The sequence below is a fragment of the Armigeres subalbatus genome, chromosome 2 (genome assembly GCF_024139115.2).
Source record: "Armigeres subalbatus isolate Guangzhou_Male chromosome 2, GZ_Asu_2, whole genome shotgun sequence".
NCBI lineage: Eukaryota > Metazoa > Arthropoda > Insecta > Diptera > Culicidae > Armigeres > Armigeres subalbatus.
Window position 1 is genome coordinate 36682033 of NC_085140.1, and position 24333 is coordinate 36706365.

The 24333-nt window shown below is 44.1% G+C and overlaps 1 protein-coding gene across 2 annotated transcripts; it reads right to left on the reverse strand.

The window, feature by feature from the left end:
• Window positions 1–1564: 1564 nt before the first annotated feature.
• LOC134218457 (UDP-glycosyltransferase UGT5-like) lies at window positions 1565–22385 on the reverse strand. 2 transcript variants are annotated; one of them, XM_062697467.1, is made up of 3 exons: window positions 22268–22385; window positions 2734–3211; window positions 1565–2667 (listed from the first exon to the last, which is right to left on the reverse strand). In XM_062697467.1, the coding sequence occupies exons 1-3, from the start codon at window positions 22268–22270 to the stop codon at window positions 1583–1585; spliced, it is 1566 nt and encodes a 521-aa protein (XP_062553451.1). In that variant the 5' UTR covers window positions 22271–22385; the 3' UTR covers window positions 1565–1582. The 2 variants fall into 2 exon arrangements, with proteins under 2 accessions (XP_062553451.1, XP_062553450.1); XM_062697466.1 differs by lacking the exon at window positions 22268–22385 and adding an exon at window positions 20837–20981.
• Between the last annotated feature and the right edge of the window lie 1948 nt (window positions 22386–24333).

Here is a 24333-nt window from a genome sequence, read left to right on the forward strand (position 1 = left end):
TTGATCAAAGCGACGATGGATCGGGTGATGTGCGTAGCTCGAGTTTCAGGGGCATTCTCGAGTCCCTTCGAAACCCGCAGAGGGTTACGGCAAGGTGATGGTCTTTCGTGTCTGCTATTCAACATCGCTTTGGAAGGGATAATACGAAGAGCAGGGATTAACACGAGTGGTACAATTTTCAATAAGTCCGTCCAGGTTCGCCGACGACATATATACTATGGCACGTAACTTTGAGAAGATGGAGGAAGCCTACATCAGACTGAAGAGGGAAGCTAAGCGGATCGGACTAGTCATCAACACGTCGAAGACGAAGTACATGATAGGAATAGGTTCAAGAGAAGACAATGTGAGCCACCCACCGCGAGTTTGCATCGGTGGTGACGAAATCGAGGTGGTAGAAGAATTTGTGTACTTGGGCTCACTGGTGACTGCCGAAAGTGATACCAGCAGAGAAATTCGGAGACGCATAGTGGCTGGAAATCGTACATACTTTGGACTCCGCAAGAGCTCCGATCGAATAGAGTTCGCCGCCGTACCAAACTGACAATCTACAAAACGCTTATTAGACCGGTAGTCTTCTACGGACACGAGACCTGAACGATGCTCGTGGAGGAGCAACGCGCACTTGGAGTTTTCGAAAGGAAAGTGCTGCGTACTATCTATGGTGGGGTGCAGATGGCGGACGGTACGTGGAGGAGGCGAATGAACCAATGATGCAATTAGCTGTTGGGAGAACCATCCATTGTTCACACCGCGAAAATCGGACGACTGCCGGGCACGTAGCCAGAATGTCAAACAGTAACCCGGTGAAAATGATTCTCAACAAGCAACGACGGGCACAAGAAGGCGAGCTGCGCAGCGGGCAAGGTGGATCAATCAGGTGGAAAATGACTTGCGGACCCTCCGTAGACTGCGTGGTTGGCGACGTGTAGCCATGGACCGAGCTGAATGGAGAAAACTCTTATATACCGCACAGGCCACTTCGGCCTTAGTCTGAATAAATAATAATGGTGCGTTGGGACCTGGTATTCATAGCATTTTTGAAGGATTTGCCGTACAGAGAGAGCGTAAGGTAATTAATTATTTATGATATGTGTCACACTAAAGTCAAACTAAACCAAGCGATTGAATCGAGAAAGGCATCGTCACCGCTAGGTGGACTAACCTGGTTTTTAAAATTCTTATCCGTGCAGCATTTAATATGCGCCACAATGATTTTCCCAGATATCGAAAAAAAGAAATGCAAAACATACGCCAATCCAAACCGTGATCTCAATGATGCGATTGCAATAGCAAACGCTCCTCGAATGTCATCGAGGAACCAATACGTGGTCGAAACACTCGCAAAACACACAAAAAATGAGAACTTACCGACAATGTTCCAGACGAACTTATGTAAGGTGATGGTAAGCGACTGAAACTACGTACCGCCTATTAACACTTCTATTACAAGTCTGACTAACAAACACCCAGACAATTCATGCATACATTCATATAAATAAGACTGAAGCGATTACTTGATATCAATATTTTTCTCTACCTCTGTATCACAAACTACAAGACATATTTTCGTCGCTATATTTTATTGAGTTTTTCTTTTCTGTTTTTCATCACTTTTGCCTAAAAGAGTAGCAATCAACTTCCTTGTAGCCCATACAATGATTACAACCACGACCACGAAGAAACCTATCACGTCCAACAGCATAAAACTAACCCACGGCAGGTCCAATCCAGCCGATCGTAACTCCGGAGCTCCGTTGTGTCGTAGAACGTACTCTACCCAGTAAACTGCTTCATCCAATGCCGGCACCGGACGATCACGGAACACACTAGAAACTCTGTTCATGTTCTTCTTGTACTCGGGCTTGTACAACAATTCATCCAAAGCCCAACGTAACGAGGTCTCGGTTATGTTCGGGAAGTACAATTTTACCGCATAACCTCCCAGTACGGCCTTGTTCATATTCAAATGCTGATCACAGTAGATTGGTATGCCAAGCATAGGAACTGCCCTGTAAACACCTTCCTGAGTTCCCAGCAGTCCACCATGGGTGATGAAGACCTTCACATTCGGATGAGCAAGTATATCACTCTGCGGCATCCATGGTTTGATCAACACATTGCTCGGAAGACCCTTCACCGATTCGTCCTCGTACTTCCACACCACACGTTGCTTTATTGAACGGAACACACTCAGGATTGCATCCAGCTTTTCCTTAGGCATATCTGAGCTCTTCAAGTTCGTTCCCAAGCTGAAGTAGATCACGCCATGCTTGGCCCCATCCAGGAATTTCTTCAAATCATCCGGCAAAGGCTTAGGCGGTTTGATATGCAGTCCTCCAACCTGGACCAATCCGGGAACTCGTGGTCTAGATGTCGTTAAGGGGTAGTAGCTATTTAGCAAAACCACGGAGACCTTCTGCTCTAGGTCGGCGATTTTGGGTAGAGGCCCGGGAAGATGTTTGAAGTTCTCCTGCGCCATAGCTTCCTGCTTGGGAAGGTAGTAGAAGGATCGTAAGGTTTGTTCATATAACGAAACAGCCGTGTTGTAGATACGTTGCGGGAAGTTCATTTTGTCCAGGAAGGGTAGAAACTCATGAGGTACATGGGAGAAAGTATTCAACATACCCATCATTGGCCCCATGTAGTGAGCAAAACCGAATGTTCCTGTAATTCGACACATACATATTAATTTGTGGGATTCTAAGTAACAACTTTCGACACTACACTTACCTACAGTGACAATAGGAGCCTTGTATTTATGGGCAAACATCAGATAGGCTTCTTGGTAGAACTGCTCGGCCAAAATCAAATCAAAATGGCTCTGATCATTTCGAATAAAATCCTGAACGTTTTCCCTCGTGAACCCATGCTGCGCTGTCTCCAGTCCCAAACTGTACATGAAATCCATCAACATCCGATGGACGGATATCTCCGTCAGGTCGAACAGCGATTCCACCTTAACGGAATGCTTCCAGAAATCATATATCGGTGCAACGCGCAGCTCGGTGTAGTTCTCGTGCTTCCTGGAGAGGGGATAGTTGGCAATGCCGGTTATGTGATGGCCTCGGTCGAGCAGTCCGTTCAGGATGGCATCGATCATCATCCAGTGGCTACGACCAGGGAACACGAATACAGCCAGGATGCGTGACGAATCTGCATTTTGCCACGATATTGCACTCAGGAGTAAGAGAGGAAGAAATTTTGGAAGCTGAAAATAGTGTGAGATTCAAAAAAATATTGTTTAGACGTAGATATTCCACTGTAAAAATCGTAATCCCTAGAATACGTGAGCAGTTTTAATGCGTGATTTATTTCGTCAGGAACATGACAGGCATTTACGCGGAATATTTTTCAGCTTAAGTTTGACCTGCACAATGCAATGTTTCAATGTAGGGTAGAATGGGGCAAGATGGGTCGCCTATGACGAACCCTCAATGCCTTAAAACAAAAAAAACATTTATTTAACGTTTTCACATGGATCTATAACAATAGCTCATAAATCTGTATTAGGGCTTCCATTTCGGGAAACGATTTCCCGGGACTTCCGATTCTCGGGATTTATACGTTAGTTTCCCGAGTAATGCATATCTTCTTTCTTCTTACATATATACATAAAAATGAATTTCTGTCTGTCTGAACCTTATAGACTCGGAAACTGCTGAACCGATCGGCGTGAAAATTTGTATGCTAAGGTTTCTGGGGCCGGAGAAGGTTCTTAAGATGGTTCGAAACCCCTCCCCGCTTTGGAAAGTGGGGCTCCCATACAAATAAAACACTAATTTCTTCATAACTCGAGAATTAATCAAGCAAATGGAACCACATCTGGCATATGGAGGTTTTGGAAGGGAAGATTTGTTTCTGTGGTATTTCGAAACTCCTCTCCTTCTGGAAAGGGGGGCTCCCATACAAATCAAACAGAAATTTCTGAATAACTCGAGAACTAATCAGAGAATAAATCAATTTTAGGCGAAATAAAGTTCATCGGGAAACAATTACATTTTTAGACTAATATCTACAAAATCAGTGACCGATTTGGTAGATTTGTCCTGTTATTGTCAGTGGAGTTTCAAACTCATATTCCGAAGATTCGTTTTCATTTTGAGATAGGTCTGAAATATTTCCTTTGAATATTTTATAGGCTTTTTCAAAACCTTGATGAGCCAATCAGTTAATTCTGGGTACGTTAGAGTATAAAAGTATACAAAATTCAGGTCTTCACTATGAGGTCATTACACTGTGCTATAACAAACCTACAGAATTCACAAGGATTAGTCAAAAAGGTTGAGGTAGGAAAAATTTTGTCGAAATTCAAATCAGCATAACTTTGCCTAGAATAATCCGATTTTGTTAAACCCGGACCATCAGAAGCGGACACTCCACTAGAATTTCGTCCCTTCTCAAAACTGGTCCTCTGGCACCGGATATGTTCCGGGTTTTCCGAGGGTATGTTTAAAATGGATTTTTTTTCTGCTTGTCATTTTATGTGACGTGTACTTTCATCATGTTTTATGCTTTCTCTGGATCTAGAACTAATATGCCGACCAATGCTGGCTGTAATCCGAGATTCCTTTAAAATACGCAGGGTTATGGCCATTTCCGTAAAAACGGTTCAGAGAACCTAATGAAAGGGTATCTAACTTCATGGCTTTCTGGAATGATGGTTACCGAAACATTTCCAGGATGATAGTGTCCACTGCCACCCTTATAGCAGGTTCCAGGGGCCTTCGAGGTGGGGCCAGTTTTGAAACCATCTGTATTCCTGCATATATGGGGTTTGAAAATTTCATGCTTTTCCGAGACGGTGAATGTAGAATCTATATTAAAGAAACATTTTGAGTACTATAAGACTCACTGGCCAATTTGTAAGGTTCCGGTTCTGCAAAAGTAGCATCTGTTCAGGGAGTACGACCATATTTCAGCGTACACCTGACAGATGTCCGATCTGCAACCAGCATTGATCAGCATAGAATGTAGAAAAAAATGCATTTGTTTGTTTTTCAATCGATTCTACTAATTTTTGGTAGGCAGTTTGGTTAAACTCGCCGCAATATCTCCTCCTAAAAACTCTTGAAAAATCTTAAACACAAGTGCTCCAGATTCCTGTCTACTTTGATCAAAACACTTACGTTGTCTGTGCACTTGGGTCATATCGACCCCAAATTGAAATAGCTTCGAATTCTGCGGAAAGTTTCGCAAGATAGCTTAATCATCGTCAAGGACGTTACCTAAGATTGACCTTAAGTGGACGGGTACCTTGCGAGGAGGGGTTTTTGTACAAAAGGTTACGAAACCAGTGATTTCCCATGCTTTTGTTACTTATATAGAAAAATCACGAACATTTTGAACTACGCTTTTTAAGTAAGTTCAGACTTCACAAGATATTCCTATATATGGAATATTATACATTGTAAATATTATTATCGTAAAAAAAAGGATTTGTAAAGATGATACCTTTAGCAGAGTTTGTCAGGTGGGAATAGACTGTCTTGAGACATAAAAAGTAATTAGGAATATTAAACAAATAGGCGGCGCAAGTGTGGAATGGACTCACCTGACGATCTTTGCTAAAGACTTCAGCTTTACAAATTCCAATATTTTAAGATGACAATATCTACCTACCTGGATATCTGGTTGGCTACAGCGTCGATACACCTATGCTTGGCGTATTGTAGAGCTCCTCGGTCTTGGAAGATGTTCATCCAGTTTCCCCGAACGTTTAGGGTCCCCAGGTCCGATTCCACCACGTACAGCCACCGTGTTCGTTGTCTTCCACGAAGTCTCCGGTATATATCTGGTTCTCGGTTGAATATTGTTTTCGCCATTCTTCTCCTGACATTCGCACTAAGTGACTAGGTTGACACTTCGTCTGCAATCTGAATACTTGATTTCGAGCCATCCAGAGTTGGATACGCGACAGGATTTTGTACGCCGAGTTCAGAAGGGTGATCCCTCTGTAATTGGCACACTCTGGTCTGTGCCCTTTCTTATAGATTAGGCATATGAGGCCATCTAACAAACCAGTAGGCAATTCTTCATCCTTCCATATTTTCTGGATAATGTTGTGGATTGATTGATGCAGCTGCTCACTTCCGTGTTTGAGAAGCTCGACCGGGATCTCGTCCTTCCCAGCAGCTTTACTGTTTTTTAGCTCGTTTATTGCTTTCTTTACCTCGTCCAGCGTTCCACCGTCGTCGACTATGTCCATCCATTATTATTATTATTTAATCAGACTAAGGCCGAAGTGGCCTGGTACATAAGAGTATTCTCCATTCGGCTCGGTCCATGGCTACACGTCGCCAATCACGCAGTCTACGGAGGGTCCGCAAGTCATCTTCCACCTGATCGATCCACCTTGCCCGCTGCGCACCTCGCCTTCTTGTGCCCGTCGGATCGTTGTCGAGAACCATTTTCACCGGGTTACTGTCCGACATTCTGGCTACGTGCCCGGCCCATCGCAGTCGTCCGATTTTCGCGGTGTGAACGATGGATGGTTCTCCCAACAGCTGATGCAATTCGTGGTTCATTCGCCTCCTCCACGTACCGTCCGCTATCTGCACTCCACCATAGATGGTACGCAACACTTTCCTTTCGAAAACTCCAAGTGCGCGTTGGTCCTCCACGAGCATCGTCCAGGTCTCGTGTCCGTAGAGGACTACCGTTCTAATGAGCGTTTTGTAGATTTTCAGTTTGGTACGGCGGCGAACTCTATTCGATTGGAGCGTCTTGCGGAGTCCAAAGTACGTACGATTTCCAGCCAAAATGCGTCTCCGAATTTCTCTGCTGGTGTCATTTTCGGCAGTCACCAGTGAGCCAAAGTACACAAATTCTTCTACCACCTCGATTTCGTCACCACCGATGCAAACTCGCAGTGGGTGGCTCACATTGTCTTCTCTTGAACCTCTTCCTATCATGTACTTCGTCTTCGGCGTGTTGATTCGCTTGGCTTCCCTCTTCAGTCTGATGTAGGCTTCCTCCATCTTCTCAAAGTTATGTGCCATAATATATATGTCGTCGGCGAAGCCAAATAGCTGGATGGACTTATTGAAAATTGTGCCACTCGTGTTAATCCTTGCTCTTCGTATTACCCTTCCAAAGCGATGTTGAATAGCAAACACGAAAGACCATCACCTTGCCGTAACCCTCTGCGGGTTTCGAAGGGACTCGAGAATGCCCCTGAAACTCGAACTACGCACATCACCCGATCCATCGTCGCTTTGATCAACCGTGTCAGTTTACCCGGAAAACCGTGTTCGTGCATTAGCTGCCATAGCTGGTCCCGATCGATTGTATCATATGCGGCTTTGAAGTCGATGAATAGATGATGTGTGGGCACGTTGTATTCGCGGCATTTCTGCAGTACTTGGCGAATGGCGAACACCTGGTCCGTGGTGGAGCGTTCGCCCATAAAACCCGCCTGGTACTGCCCCACGAGCTCCCTTGCAGTTGGTGCTAGTCGACGGCATAAAATTTGGGAGACTACCTTGTAGGCGGCGTTCAGCAATGTGATTGCGCGGTAGTTGCTACAATCCAGCTTATCGCCCTTTTGTAGATGGGACACACGACACCTTCCATCCACTCCTGCGGCAAAACTTCCTCCTCCCAAATCTTGGTAATGACCCAGTGCAGCGCTCTAGCCAGTGCCTCACCACCGTGTTTAAATAGCTCTCCTGGTAGTTGGTCAACCCCAGGGGCTTTGTTGTTCTTCAGCCGGCCAATCTCCTCCTGGATTTCCTGGAGATCCGGAGCCGGTAGAATTATGTCCTGCGCGCGTTCTCCCAGGTCCATCACCATACCGCCATCTTCGTCTGCCACATCGCCATTCAGGTGTTCTTCGTAGTGCTGCCGCCACCTTTGGATCACATCACGCTCGTTCGTAAGAAGGTTCCCGTTTATGTCCTTACACATATCAGGCTGTGGCACGTGGCCCTTACGTGAACGGTTTAACTTCTCATAGAACTTTCGTGTGTTATTAGCGCGGTACAGTTGCTCCGTCTCTTCACGGTCTCGATCTTCCTGCTGGCGCTTTTCCTCCGGAAAATCGAGTTTTGTCTGTTCCGCGCCTGTTTATATCGTGCCTCGTTCGCCCTCGTGCGGTGTTGCAACAATCTCGCCCATGCTGCATTCTTCTCTTCCACTAACTGCTCACATTCGCCGTCATACCAGTCGTTTCTCTGATCCGGAGGCACCGTGCCAAGTGCAGCGGTTGCGGTGCTACCAATGGCGGATCGAATATCTCTCCAGCCATCTTCAAGAGACGCTGCGCCTAGCTGCTCTTCCGTTGGGAGTGCCACTTCCAGCTGCTGCGCGTATTCTTGAGCTAGTCTACCATCTTGTAGCCGCCCAATGTTAAGCCGCGGCGTCCGACTTAGACGCGTGTTGTACACCGTCGAGAGTTTTGAGCGCAGGCATACTGCAACGAGGTAGTGGTCGGATTCAATATTCGCACTGCGGTAAGTGCGGACGTTCGTGATGTCGGAGCAGAATTTACCGTCGATTAGAACGTGGTCGATTTGGTTTTCCGTTTCTTGGTTAGGTGATCTCCATGTGGCCTTGTGGATATTTTTGCGGGGAAAGAAGGTGCTTCGGACTACCATTCCGCGGGAGGCTGCGAAGTTTATGCATCGTTGGCCGTTGTCATTCGATACGGTGTGCAGACTATCCGGTCCGATGACCGGTCTATACATTTCCTCCTTCCTACCTGTGCGTTCATGTCACCGATGACGATTTTAACGTCCCGCAGTGGGCATCCATCGTATGTCTGCTCTAGCTGGACGTAGAACGCTTGTTTCTCGTCGTCGGGTCTCCCTTCGTGTGGGCAGTGCACGTTGATGATGCTATAGTTGAAGAAACGGCCTTTAATCCTCAGCTTGCACATCCTTGCGTTGATTGGCTGCCACCCAATCACGCGTTGGCGCATCTTACCCAGCACTATGAAGCCGGTTCCCAGCTCGTTGGTGGTGCCACAGCTTTGGTAGAAGGTAGCCGCTCGATGCCCGCTTTTCCACACTTTCTGTCCTGTCCAGCAAATCTCCTGCAGCGCCACGACGTCGAAGTTGCGGGGATGTAATTCATCGTAGATCATCCTGTCGCAACCTGCGAAACCTAGCGACTTGCAATTCCATGTTCCAAGCTTCCAATCGTGATCCTGTATTCGTCGCCTAGGTCTTTGCCGATTATATCGAGTCGCATTATCTCTTATATTGTTCGTAATGATTGGTTTTCTAGGCGGCTTATTGGGCCAGCGCAAACCTCCTGTCTCGTCGGAGGGCCGTCGTGTCAGGACTGTTTAGCGTCCCACCTAACACCAGGACTTGGGCTTGTGCGCTTTGAGCGGCACACGGTCGCTTTGCTGTGGCCTACTTGCGGATACATGCAGCTTTTTATAGAGGTTTAACAGGGCCCACTGTCAAACCCCACCACATCCTAGGCAAGCCCCACAACTCGCAGATGGCCTGGGGAGGGATCGTCAAGCCCTTGGACATAGTCCCTGCTGCCCGCAATGTCCATCCATCCTGCTCCTTAATACACCTTCATTTTCACCGTTCGACAAATCTTCGAATCGGTCCTTCCACCTGGGTGCCACCATAGTATTGTCTGTCAGCAAATTCCCCTCTCGGTTATTACACATGGCGGGCACTGACGCAGTCTTATGCCGCGCGCCATTGACAGTTGCGTAAAACCTGCGTATATAGTTTCTATCCATGTTCTCCTGCGCTTCAGCTATCACACTCTCTTCGTGTAGCTTTTTTTCTGTGGTGGATTCGTTTCTCTACTGCCCTTGGTACACTGTACCGCTCTCTGTTGGAGAGGGGACAAGCCACTAGCATTCGACTCCTAGCAACATTTTTCTCGTCCGTCACTTCTTATCAAACCAACCATTCCGTTGGCGTTGCTGTGCAGTGCTTAGCACTCCCTGCGCTGTTGTATTCACAGCTTCGTGGATAATTTCCCACAATCTGTTGACGTCGCCAGATCCGGTGGTATCTCCTATCCGCTCGTCCAGCTTATGGTGGTACTGTTTAGCAACTCAACTGCAGGCTTGGCATTTACTCGCACAATGAGCTCAATGAGCGAAAAAAAGTTCATCAAAAATGAGCAACAAAATATTACGGACATGATCGAAACATAGAAAAAAGATGCTCTTCGTTGTGGGAAAAATGAGGAGCGGCTCTCATTGAGAGAAATTGTTTGTCTCAATGTGTCTCTTTGAGGAGCATCATTTTTGTTGTTCTTTCCAACTGAACGTACAGAGGAATGAAAGCACACTTCTGTCATACCATCGCTACCAGCACAACAGCCTCGCACATTCGTACCTTTATGAGACCAGCATGAGAATAGGAACCGTGTATAGCATCCATGAACAGGTAGAAAAGAACACCATTCTATGTTTACATTAATTATTTACTGCTTCTAAGCAACAGGCAGCTTGATGTAGCCAATTCTACATTTATCTGGTTAGCAATTACAATTTGAAATGCAAAGAGATTATTGACGAAATTATCTTATACCTACTAGGCGAACCTGCCCGATCTCGCTCGGGTTTTATTTGTGATATGTCAATCATTTAGTTGATTGAGGCGTCGCGTCGCACTCTAGATCGATTTCAGTTCGAGCTTGATGGCTTTCTTATGAAACCGTTGCATTTGGACAACTTCTCAACTTTCCCCGGCAAATTGAACAACTCTCGCGTGATTTTTGAAAACGTCGTAAGTCCAAATGAGAGACTCTCTTTCATTACGCTCTCTTTTGCTAATATCTAGGCTAGTTTAAAATTTGTTGCAATATTTTCACCTCAGCACACTAGACAAAGCTATTTTCTTCAGATCGGTGCTGGAAAATTCAATGTAAATGTTAGTATGGCTTTGTAATAATCGAAAGAGAAAGTAAACAAAGAGAGCCTCTCTTTTGGACTTACGACGTTTTCAAAAATCACGCACTATTAGTATGTACAAACACAGCTGATCTCAAGACGATTCGATTAGTGAGAAAATCTTGCAAATCAGTCCATCCGTTCGTTCTCAAACTCGCAAACTCATTTTAATATAAAGACTAGTCGAACCTGTCCGATCTTGCTCGGGTTGTTTTTATTTCAACCTAACTGTCAATCGATTAGTTGATTGAGGCGTCGCCCTCTAGATCGATTTACGTTCAAGCTGATAGATTTCTTCAGAACTTACAATAACGTACTATTTTTACATTTTTTCAACTTTGCCAGCATTTTCTATCTTTTCACACATGTAAACACAGCTGACCTCAAAACGTATCGATTAGTAAGGAAATGTTGCAAATCGGTCCATCCGTTCATGAGTTGGCTCAAAGGAAATACAAACTCATTTTTATATAGATAGATGAAGATGATGATGATCATGATGATGATTAAAGATAATGTGACCATACGTCCCGCGTTTCGCGGGACAGTCCCGCATTTTCACTATTTGTCCCGCGCTGAAAAGCGTCCCGCGAAACGTCCCGCATTCCATTTATTTCTAGATAATGTCCCGCGAAATACAGAAAAATGGAAAACATTCTTAGCGATTACTTAGTATTTAAAAAAAAAATATTAGATTTTTTAAATTTATAATTTTGACTAAGACTAACGTTTTGTAAGGCAATCATATGGATCATAGACATCAAGATTAAAATGTTCTCCTGTGACTCAGAATAAATTATCTCTACAATTTGTTTTACCCAAGCCTTATACCCTGGGAATCTTGTAAGCAGATTTTGCGTCCATGTATTTCCTGTGGCATAATTGCTTGGATTTCAACACGGAACCAAAATTCCGCTCCATCAAAATGCCATGCGATTCAAAATCTTGCGGAAAATCTATCCCAGTTAGAAGACGACCTTTACTGTGTTAAATTCTTAAATCTAAATTTAAATCAAGCGCGAGTCTTTCATGATTCGACTCGCGGTTTGCATCATTGCTTGATTTCTACGTGTTAAGGTTCCCCCAAACACACGCGATGCGACAGTCGCGACGCGATTCTATCGCTTGGCGACAGCGATTCTGTTGCCGTTGGTATGGAAGCGTAAATAGAACATTGCCTGCAGCGACCCAACGATAAAATCGCGGCGACTAGTTGTCGCTTAGGTCTGGGGGAGCCTTTATTCTCCTTTGTATTAATCGAATTTACTTTCTTTACTTAAAACAATGGAAAATAAATCCATAGGTAACATAAAATACGCTTTTACTGGGTTTGGCGCTTTTGAAGCAAAATCCTTTTTGGCGAATAAGCGGAACGTTGCGATTCTGCCTGCAAAACTCAAGCACGATGCTCTCCCTGCAGAATCGCGAGCGATCTGAAATGGGACGGAATTTTAGATTTTCTGGTCATACATCTATTCAGTCTCACCTGTTTGGAAATAAATTGGAACAAAAACCATGGACCATATTCCATGCTTGGCGAAAGCTTCAACCAGAATAGACTTTTTAGAAAAATATAATCTAATTAGATACAGATACATTGAGCTGCACATTCAATGTTTGAAGAAAGCTTTGACTTCTAAAATGAGATGGTAACAAATAAAAAACTGAAAGATTTGATTTAAGCGTAGCGGTTTTGGCCACCTTAGTGCCTAATTTGGCCAACCCTGAAAAATACATGTTTTTCCAAAATAATCGATCAGTTAAAAGCAGCGTAGAAGTGGGAGAGATATATCTCTTGTTGGCTTCATTTTTGGAGCTATTCACAAAATTGGCCAAATTATGAACGTGGCCAAAACCGGTACAGTTCCCCTATTACTAAAACATATTAAACTATATATAAACTTTTTTTGTCCCGCGCTTACAAAAAATTTATCTGGTCACATTAATTAAAGAAGATGAAAAGGTAAGGGCCAGGGAGCGATCCCTTGATCTTAGTGGCATAAAGGCACCAAGACCTTCTTTAAAATATTGTGTAAACGCGTTAAAACGCGTGAGACCCAAAATCCGCATAAAAAGGAAGCCTCATATCAAACCGCATAAAAAGCGACTCTAGTGTATACCGTTTTGACCAATTAATACAAGATTTGTTCGACTGCTTCAATTTTGAATGAAAATAAGTAAGTTCTTTTAATGTCTTCAACGTGTAAAAACTAAATGGAACAGTCCTAAACACGCATTATGACAGTGATTGAATTGTTTACTAAGCAAACACGATAAATACAATAACTTACTGGCTACCGTTAGATTAGCCAACTAATTATCATAAATTTATTCGCCACCACCAATTCCATCCGTCGGAAAGAGGCTCAAAGATACTCAATGAGCAACTTTTTCCTCACCTCATTGAGTCAAACCATTTAGTTATCATTGAGAAATGAATATATTTCGGAGCTACCCGAAAAAGAGAGAAACGCAAAAGTACAAAAGAGAAGAGCAAAGATTCGTGTGTCGAGAGCAGTGAGCATTTTTTTTCTTCTCCTGATTCGCTCTGAGGAGCATTCCATCCCTGCTCAACTGACAAGCGTTGGATATTTAAACGCATCGTTTAGGATTTTTGCAACTACATGGTAGTGATCTGAGTCAATGTTCGGACCTCTGGAGAACCTTACATCCATAACATCCGAGAAATGTCGTCCGTCGATCAGCACGTGGTCTATCTGAGAGCAAGTGTCTCCACTCGGATGTTGCCAGGTGAGTTTGTGTATATTCTTACGTGCGAAGTAGGTACTGATTGTCATCCCTCTAGCAGCAGCAAAGTCGCAGACCATTATCGTTAGTGGAATGAATGCTTTTCGCACCAACGGCAGGGTGAAACAACTTTCTCTTCCGATCAGCACATTTGCATCCCCGATGTCAATCTACACATCGTGTGTTGCGCATTCTCCGTAGGCCTTATCAAGGCTCTCATAGAACTCATCCTTCACTTCATCAGTCTTATCGTTCGTTAGGGATATATGATGATCAGGCTATAGTTGAAGAATTTGCCCTTCATTCTCAACAAGCAAATGCGGTCACTTATCGGCTTCCACCGGATAACACACTTCATCTGCTTCCCGATCACCATGAAGCCAACTCCACGTTTAGCTCTGTCATAGTAGATGTGGTACTTGGATGAAGTGTTAGCTATGGGATCCACCGCCCGGAATTCGCGATCTCTAGTTCTGGGCCACCATATTTCCTGGATTGCTGCCACACTCACGCTGACCTTCTGCAGCTCACGAGCTAGGAGCCCAGCACGTGCGGTTTCATTCAAAGTTCTCACGTTCCAAGATCCGATTTTCCAATCGTTGTCCTTTATTCGTAACCGGAGCTGTTGCCGTTCAATCAATTCGTTTGCTCTACTTTTGCCTTTCTTGGTAAATGTAGAATCTTCGGTATGCTACCTTACCAGGGTTGCGCTAACTACCTCGCGTTGAAGGGGCTGCCTTCTCGATGCTGACAAAATGCAGCATGATGTGCACAGTTTTGTTTAGAGTTCCACGCTTGCAGAAGGACGATGATCAGCCGCCCCTAACATGGAAAACAGACGCTGTTGTGAGCCACTCATAACATGGAGAACAGACGCTCGATCAGATTTGCACCTCTAGAGAGGAGCGTCAAATTCAAAACTTATTAATGCTCCATGTCCAAGTAACATAAGCTTGAAAAATTTCTGATTTTGCACTCATTTTTACGAAAGCCTCAGGTCTAAGGAAACGTCCTGAAAGATTATTAAATTATTTTTCGAAACATCCCAAAACATCTAAAATTAATCAAATCTTGAAAAATTTATAACAATTTCAATTTGGTGTTAATATGACCCTAGAGCACAGAAAACGTAAGTTTTTTTGAGCACAGACAGAAGGTTAAAGCTGTTTGGAATTTCAAACAAAATTCTACTGAAAAAATATATATCTAATTTTGGGGTTAGGGACAATAGGTCGAAAGGACAAAAGGTCGAAAGACAAAACGTCGGAAGACAACAGGTCGAAGGGACAAACGGTCGAAAAGGACAAAAGGTCGAAAGGGACAAAACGTCGAATGGAACAAACTGTCGAAAGGATGAAATGTCGAATGAGACAAAAGGTCGAAAGAAATAAAGATCAATAAGATCAAAAGATCGAATAACACAAAAAGTCGAAATAGACAAGAAACTAAAGCAAAGAGAATCAATCTCGCACCAGAGTTGCCCTACACAGTTAGCGAGAACTCTGCTCTATTATTTTTCAAAATTTTTAACAGTTAAATCATATATATTCAGTACAACTAATAGATGGAGATTTGGGGCCCTCTTTAGCCGTGCGGAAAGATGCGCGGCTACAAAGCAAGACCATGCTGAGGGTGGCTGGGTTCGATTCCCGGTGCCGGTCTTAGTTAAATGCATTGCATGAATTCTTTTGGAATACACCCGACTTGTTATCAACTTATTCTTTATCGACCTTTTTTCCCTTTCAAGCCCTTCCCTTTCTTTCCTTTTCGATCTTTTGTCCCGTTCGACCTTTTGTCCTTTCGACCTTTTGTCTTTCGACCTTCTGTCATAGATTCCTAATTTTGAATGCCATGATCAGCAAAATACGACCATCAAGCACTAGCTAAAAAAATCGCTTTCGGATAGATCAACTGATTTTCGAAAATATTTTTATTTATATGCTATACCTTCGAAGTCGAAAATGTGCTCAAGTGACCGTAACATTCATCACAATAATGCTCTTTACTTGAGAAACTTGCAGCCCTAGGCGTTCATCTCTTACACTTGATGTTAGAAACCCTTCGGCAACAATAAACGAACACTTCTCAAAGCCTTTTCCTTCAATGTCGACAAGACATACGGATATTATAAAACAAACTAGCGCATTGCGAGGTTCATCAGGACACTGCAGATCTCTTGAACTAGTGCATATTCTGATACTAATGACATGGTGAACGTTTTACAGGAGTTTACGCTTTTCACAATGAACAGAAAACTTTCTCAGGCATTTGAGGACAATGTATCAAACATCTATTCTCTGAGGTCGAGTGAATTTTATCATCCTGAGCAATTTTCCATAAGTCCTATTACACGTATTTTGGCTATAACTCTGAATCCCATAGTCCGATCCGGGCTATGTTCAATAGGAAACAAAGGAACAGGATTCTGCGTTGAATGCAACTATTTGGTGGAGGTGGGCAAGGTGAAAGTCAGATGGTCGGTGTGCCCATAGAGACTCACTCCGCGGATCACCAGAGAGGTGCATGGCGTTTGGACACCAGGCGCGAAACTGCAAAGGTTCGGACAGATCCGGTCTATGTAGAAAATGTGGCGAAGAAGGACACGTTGCAAGGGACTGTACGAAGCAACCGAGATGCCTGCTCTGCAAACCGGAGGATGGATACGACCATACGACGGATGGCTTCCAATGCCCTGCATACAAGAAGGCGATGGCGGGCAGGGATTAATGGAGATCATCCAGTTGAATCTCAATCATTGCGACACCGCACAGCAACTGTTGTGGCAGTCGACAACAGAAGCAATGTGCGACGTGGCAATTATTGCTGAGCCGTACATCCCTTCTGAGAACGGCAACTGGGTGGCGGATGCTACATGGATTGCGGCTATCCAAGTGATGGGCAGATTCCCTATCCAAGAGGTGGTAGACAGCTCTAGCGAAGGTTTTGTTGTCGCCAAAATCAACGGGATCTTCGTGTGTAGCTGCTACGCACCACCACGGTGGACTTTAGAGCAGTATAACCGGATGCTGGATGCACTCACTAAGAAGCTGATCGGCCTTGAACCCGTAATCATCGGAGGCGACTTCAATGCTTGGGCAGTGGAATGGGGAAGCAGGCTGACCAACGCCAGAGGTTACAGTTTGCTGGAGGCGCTTGTAAAGCTGGAAGTCAGACTGGGCAACGAAGGTACCGTTAGTACATTTCGCCGAAACAGCAGGGAGTCCATCAGTGACGTGACGTTTTGCAGCCCGTCGCTGGTGAGAAACATGAGCTGGAGAATTTGTGAGGACTACACTCATAGTGATCACCAAGCTATCCGGTATAGTATTGGAACACGACTACCGACGACGCGGAGAGGGATAAGGACTACCGGGCGAAGATAGAAGACGAAGGACTTTGACGAGGACATTTTCATCGAAGCACTTCGGGTTGACAGCGGCGCAACAAATCTGGAAGATGAACTGACGGAAACGTTAGCGAGGGCTTGCGATGCGTTGATGCCACGGAAACTGGAGCCATTGGACAGCCGACGCCCAAATTACTGGTGGAACGAATGTCTTGCCAATCTTCGTGCCGCCTGTCTCACGGCCAGGAGACGTTTTCAGAGGGCAAGGTCTGACACGGTAAGAGAACAGCGTAAGTTAGTTTTCCGGGAGGCTAGAGCGGCTTTTAAACGGGAGATTAAAGTCAGCAAGTCCAACTGCTTCAAGCAGTTGTGCCAAGAAGCTGACGCTGATCCTTGGGGCAATGCTTATCGTGTGGCAATAACGAACATCAAGGGTCCAGCAACGCCAGCGGAGCTGAAGATCATCGTGGACGGTCTTTTCCCGCAGCATGATTCTACAATGTGGCCGCCTACACCGTACGAAGATGAAGACCGAGTCACCATTGCAGGTATGCAAGTCTCCAACGACGAGCTGTCATCAGGTCTGAAGATGAAGAAAGCTCCGGGTCCGGATGGAATTCCAAACGTGGCTCTAAAAACTGCGATACTGGCGTTTCCAGATTTGTTCAGAAATGCCTAGCAGATGGCTACTTTCCGAATAAGTGGAAGATTCAGAAACTGGTGCTACTGCCGAAACCAGGAAAACCGTTGGGGAGTCCAGCTTCGTATAGGCCCATATGCCTGCTGGATACACTGGGGAAGCTTCTGGAAAGGATTATACTTAATAGGCTGACGCAGTTCACGGAGGGCGAGATCGGCTTGTCGGAGAAGCAGTTTGTATTCCGAAAAGGTAGATCGACGGTGGATGCAATTAAGGCGGTCGGTGAAGTTGCAGAGAAAGCATCCACGAAAAAGAGGTGAGGCAATCGGTTATGAGCCGTAGTAACGATTGACGTCAAGAACGCATTTAACAGTGCCAGCTGGGAGGCCATCGCCGTAGCGCTGCATGGAATGCGGGTTCCTGGTTATTTGTGTAGAATCCTTAAGAGATACTTCGAAAACCGGATTCTGGTCTACGATCGGGGCAGAAGTCGATTAGGGTTACGGCGGGTGTTCCGCAAGGCTCCATACTTGGCCCAATGCTGTGGAACGTTATGTACAACGGAGTGCTAAAGCTGAAGTTGCCCAAAGTCGTGAAAATCTTCGGATTCGCGGATGATGTCGTTCTAACGATAACCGGAGAGTCGCTGAAAAAGGTGGATATGCTGGTGGCGGAGACGACCGACGCATCCAGACGCAAACTGGATGAATGGCGTCAAGCTGCAGCTTGCTCACCACAAAACAGAAATGATGCTGGTCAGCAACTGCCGAATCATACAGCGAATGCAGATTATCGTCGGAGAGCACGACATACCGTCCGTGCGGGCTTTGAGACATCTAGAAGTCATGATCGACGACCGTTTGAATTTCAACACCCATGTCGACTATTCCTGCGAGAAGGCGGCTAAAATGGTCAGTGCGTTTGCAAGGATCATGCCGAACGTGGGTGGTCCTAAAAGCAGCAGTAGACGTCTTATGGCAGCAGTATCATCCTCGATACTGAGGTACGGAGCTCAAGCCTGGGGAGCTGCGCTCAAAACGAAACGTAACCGCAGCAAGTTGAACAGCGTGTATCGCCTAATGACTGTTCGAGTCGCGATTGCGTACCGAACCATTTTCTCGGAGGCAGTTTGCGTTATCGTAGGGATGATTCCAATCTGCATAACCCTAGCAGAGGATATCGAGTGTTACCAACGGAGAGATACCAGAAATGTGAGGAAGACGGTGAGACTGGACTCTAAGGTGAAGTGGCAGCAGGAGTGGGATAATGCGGATAATGGTGGACCCATCGACTCATCCCCAATGTGTCGACGTGTGTGAACAAGGAGCATGGTGAGGTGAACTTTTACCTTACACAGTTCCTGTCCGGACACGGTTGTTTCCGCCAATATTTGCACCGGTATGGCCATGCGTCATCGCCATTCTGCCCGGCGTGTATCAACGTAGAGGAGACTCCAGAGCACGTGATATTCGACTGCCCGAGGTTCGCGGTGGCACGTAGAAGAATGCCTGCCATAAGGGCGGACAAGTTCGCAGAGCGAATGTGTCGCGATGAAGGTACGTGTAATGCGATAAGCAGAGTCGTGACGCAAATACTATCAGAGCTGCAGCGTCGATGGAGAAGGGAGCAGCTAGCAAGGGTAGGCTCGGATGAAAATCCAGCAGTGTTTGGTCTCGAATCGTCGGGGCGCCAGCGAACCGGAAGTCTTCTGCCAACCGGAATCGTCGGACCGACCTCGGCAGTCGATCCGCCAACGTGCTGAAGAAAGAAGAAAGAAGAAGGAAGTGCTTTGGGTATGTAGGGCACCGCCAGTGCGGACGTCACCCACCACTGGAACTGTCGGACCACCTCTGCAACCCGAAGACAAAGTCGGCGCAAAGCACGAAAGCGTCCCCTGCGATAGCCGCTGGTAGTCGGGGCACCATCGGTGCGGAAGTTTCCTTCACTGGAACTGGTGGACCATCCTCGACGCCGGGGGAAGTCAGGAGGATTCGAGTGAGGAAGTTTGTAGCACGACCGCCGAGGGAGCGAGACAACGTAGCAGTGGATCTCAGCAAGCCAGTCGGCGAACTAGCCTATGCTAGGGGCCGGAATTTTAGTTGAAGTGCATGAGCACAGAAACGCCATATATAGGTGAATGACTATTTGAAAGCTAATCCAAGCCATGTGCAACAAACCAATCACTATTTTTCTTTTAGGAACTAATGAAGAATAGGCTATTGATGCCATTTGGGGAACACCGAAGGTGAGATACATAGCCCGAGCAAAGCTTGAGAGCAAATCGATAACTAATTTTGATGTTGTGAAATCGCCTAATTTTGATAACTCAGGTTGATATCCTTTTGGTCGTTTTAACGGTTAAAAGATCAAAATCTACAGCAGAAAAATCTTACTGTGACATCAAATCGAAAACTATTCCTGCTATCGATGAGAGCAAATCGAAAACTAATTTTGATATTGGTTCCGATAACAAAATAAGTACACAGTATGATGTCAGATCATACAATTTAGAAATCAACAGCAAAATGAGATCAAAATATGTAATCAGTCATGATGATTCATATTTGAAAACAAATTATGATTTCGATTTGATATCAATATCAAAATATGTTTTCTATATGCTCTCATTATGTTTTCAGACTTTGCTCGGGAGTACATTGTGTAATGTGCATAAAGCGATTCCATATAGGTGACATCCATCCCTATGGGATGAAAAGTCTGCTGCATGAGCAGACTAAAAGGGCTAAATACTGTGAAAAGTGCCCTAGAACTTCACAGGCTCCGTTCAAGGTTAGGTTTTTTTTAGGGTTTTCATAGGCACAGTAAGTTTTAAAGCCGCATAACACCGAGAATTAGGGGTCAACTGTGTAATGGACTTCTACCACTGGAATAGGCGATCCGTAGCGTTATTCTAAATAACATTTCTCGGCTACCGACACTACACGGCTATCTAGGCTGTTCCGGAAAAGGAAGTTAACATTGAGTGTAAATGCCCTATGTAGTCGAACAGCCGGCACTAACCCATCTTGCCCCACATATTTTGCATAGTCATTGACGAACCGGCCTCCCATTTATTTTAGGAGGAACAGTCTGGCTAACGTAGCTCCTATTCTAATAGTTTCCTATACAGGTAGATAACGCTTTGAATAACAATATTTTATCATCACGGCCACCGCCGCCGGTAACACCAACAAGTCATCAATTTATTTTTAACTCTACGCGCACTCACCATTTGCAACAACACGTGTTTCGCGACACGCTTCGACCAACGTTGTTAAATGTGTGTTCCGCACAGCAGCTGTATGGTAACTGAAATATACGGGAAAGCCAACCAAGGACACCCTTCTGACCGGAGAGTCGCGAGCACAATCTCCTAAATTAAAAAAATGCTAAGTCATTTCGCCAATTCTACAAGTGAAAAAAAACGGAAGGCAAATAAACCCAGTTCCAATATTTTTATTTTTTATCAAGCTTCGCTCACGCGCATATCACGTTTCATACAAGGTCTAGCCAGCAAAGTAAGCTCACCATGATAAAATAGAGAACCCAGTAGCTCATATTGAAATAAATAAAGTATACCAGAAATATATCAAAGTTTGTTGAGACTTTGATTAGAATGAGATAGGGTAAAATTTATACTGGAGTAAGGGTATGTATTTTTATTTTACCAAGAGAAAATAAATTACATTTTGGTGGAGAATTGTCCTCACGTATTTTCAAAAAATACAGGATTGATGTAATCTCGTTTCGAGAAAATACAAAAAAAATCTTTAACTAATAGTTCCCACACATCCTACCAAAAACAAAAAAATAGAGCAATTTGATTGCTTGGTTGATTTTTTCTTATTTTTTTAGCAGTTAGCACGTATGTCGACGAAATTGGTGCATAATTCAATTCCCTCGAGATGAGAAGAATTTGTTCCAGTAAGATTGGAAATGGAACAGCTCCTCTATTTAACTTGATGTTTGAGGTAACACATTTTTTTCGACGATGAGACCTGCTCGCATATTATCTATTTTGTTCAGGATCGAATGATGCATTCAAATATTGTAACGTAATTGATATGATTATCGACAGAAGATGGCCTTTAGACACTGCCTAGGTGTAATACGAGAAAAACAGTACTTTCACCAGATGGATAAATTTTGGTTTTTCTGTTAGAATTTTTATGAACATATGAGAACCATAGTTTATTTTCAACGTGATTTTGCAAGTTTTTTTAATTTAATTTTTGGTCTATTCTAGGCGTTTTTCGTTACGGAAACAGTCTTCACTACACAAGCACGTTATCGATATTTTTGAACCCTTTTTTTTAGTTCCATGATATCTCAGCATTTAAGTATAGGTCAACATCAGATCTCGTGACCCCAACTCTAATTGATCGTTTAAATTATCACTAGTAACCAGAACTTATTGGGCACACAAACTTTTCATATGAGATATATCCATAGCCAGCAATAACACAAATAGTTGTAACCAGGATTATCTACTCTACAAAAACACACGATAAGTATGACTTTTATGCGATGCACAAATACTTGATCATGTCCCGGATTAGCATTTTTTATAAAAATAATAACAGAATTTTAACTAAAAAAATCATATATCAAGCACCTAATTACACTATTCAATTTTTCAATAACACTAGGGCCTTCATACCATGTTGTTTTGAACACGAACGTGTCTCTAAAGCACCATCAGCTTCTCCCACTGTATAGCGTACACTGAAGTGATCCACACGCTGTTTGATTTCAAACTGCCATAATCAATCCGTAACCCATCCGCTTCTAGCGTTCTTCCCGGTAGTATCGCACGGAGGCAGCGCCACTTGAGAAAAGGCAAGGCAAAAATGGCAAACAAAACATACATTAGGGTAGCCACCAGAAATAGCGGCTGCCCAAATTGCTTGTTTCAAAAACAAAAGTTTCGACTCACTATCCCTGGAACGTCTACTTCATCCGTCTATGACATTATTGTTAGAATTGTTTGAAGTCAAACATTCTAAAACTCGATCATCATTATTTGAATGGCCAGAATAGAACCAAACTTGTCAAATCTCCTAACCCTAGCAAAATATTGTTTTTGATGTGATCAGTTACATGACGAGGAAGGCAAACATCGCCCATTTATGGATCGGTCTGGTTTGTAGCCACGCGTCTCACCGCTGCGCTGCTGAGCTACGGCATAGGCTCCAAATTGTGTGTGAAATACCTACTAGGAGACAACAAGCCGCGAACACCTACCCTATCGGCAAACAACGTTGACCCATCGTTTGAATAAACGTGTGATTATTTACCAAGGTTAGGTATAGTTATTGTCGATTTCGTTGCTGTCGGCGGGAACGGTTGAATTTCATTCAATAAAAACAAATCATCCTCCTGTTGCTATTCGCGAAGTCGAAGCTGCCGTGCATAATACGCACATGAGTGACATAGCAGAAATTTGGTATAGCAAGGTATAAAAAAAGAAATTGTTTTTCTTTTTTTTTTCAAAAAAAAATTCGATGATTAAATACTCATAGGAACTGACTTTCGGAAGTAGATTTTTGATAATCCACTAAATAAGCACCTAATCAATGAAAAAATAGTATCAGATTGTGTTTTTCATTAATCTCATTAAAAGTCTACGTTCACAAATCATTTCTTTTTGCATTGAACATGATCTGAATTCAAAAGAAGCATTTGTTTAAATCTACTTCCTATGTACTTGGTGTTAATATTCTGTCATCATCACTCATACATTAAACCTCTTCCAGATGTCGCATCGGAGCTTCGAGTTCGCAAATTACATTATCAACAGCTTAGGAACAGATCAAAATTGTCAACGGGTTTCCAAACATCTAGTCAAACTGGTTGATTCAGTTACGAGCCGAAGTTAAATAGAAAAGATATCGTTTTATCGTCACGGCTTTCATATCAGTCCCAGATTGTTTTTTCGCATACCGAGAATACCGAGATATTAGTTGTTGAATCTTCAATTCACACTTTTCATGTGGAACTTCAGAAAAATCTAATAAAAATGAAAGTTTTTGCAATCCCTTTGGAAGTTTGTTCCTTACCTTCCTTATCTTCCTTACCTTCCTAACCCGAGCAAATTCAGAAGATAATCGTACAATTTGTAATAGTGATTCCACAATAGCGATAGTAAGACGAATGAGGACAAGGGCAGCCGATCTGAAGGTTGTGAGTTCGTGTCCCATATTTACGTATGTTTTTCCCTGAGACATTGCACGATGGTCCAGGATACAGATTTACGCGGAAAGATGTATTTTGCGCCAAAACTATAAAAAAAAACTTTTTGAGATTTTTCGGCTATGCGATTTATTAGAACAAATTTTTAAATTTGGTCCAACGTTTCGACATCTTCAGGAAAAAATGACATAGAACCCGATGTCGAAACGTTGGAGGTGCAAATCTTACTGTGTCTCCGGAGGTGCAAATCTTACTGAGCGTCTGTTCTCCATGTCAGGATCGACTCACAACAGCGTCTGTTCTCCTTGTTAGGGGCGGCTGATCATCGTCCGAGTGCCAGCGAGGGACTCTAAGTGAAACTGTGCACCATGGTCCACCGGGAATAAGGAGGAATGGTCCTCCGGAAATTTAGGGGGTTTGGTGTCAGGCCCTGCAAGCCAGCCTTTGAAAAAAACATACGCAACGAACAATGAACAAGAAAGTACGGACCAGAACCATCGGCGAAGACCACTGCGACGAAAAGGGACTAGCGAT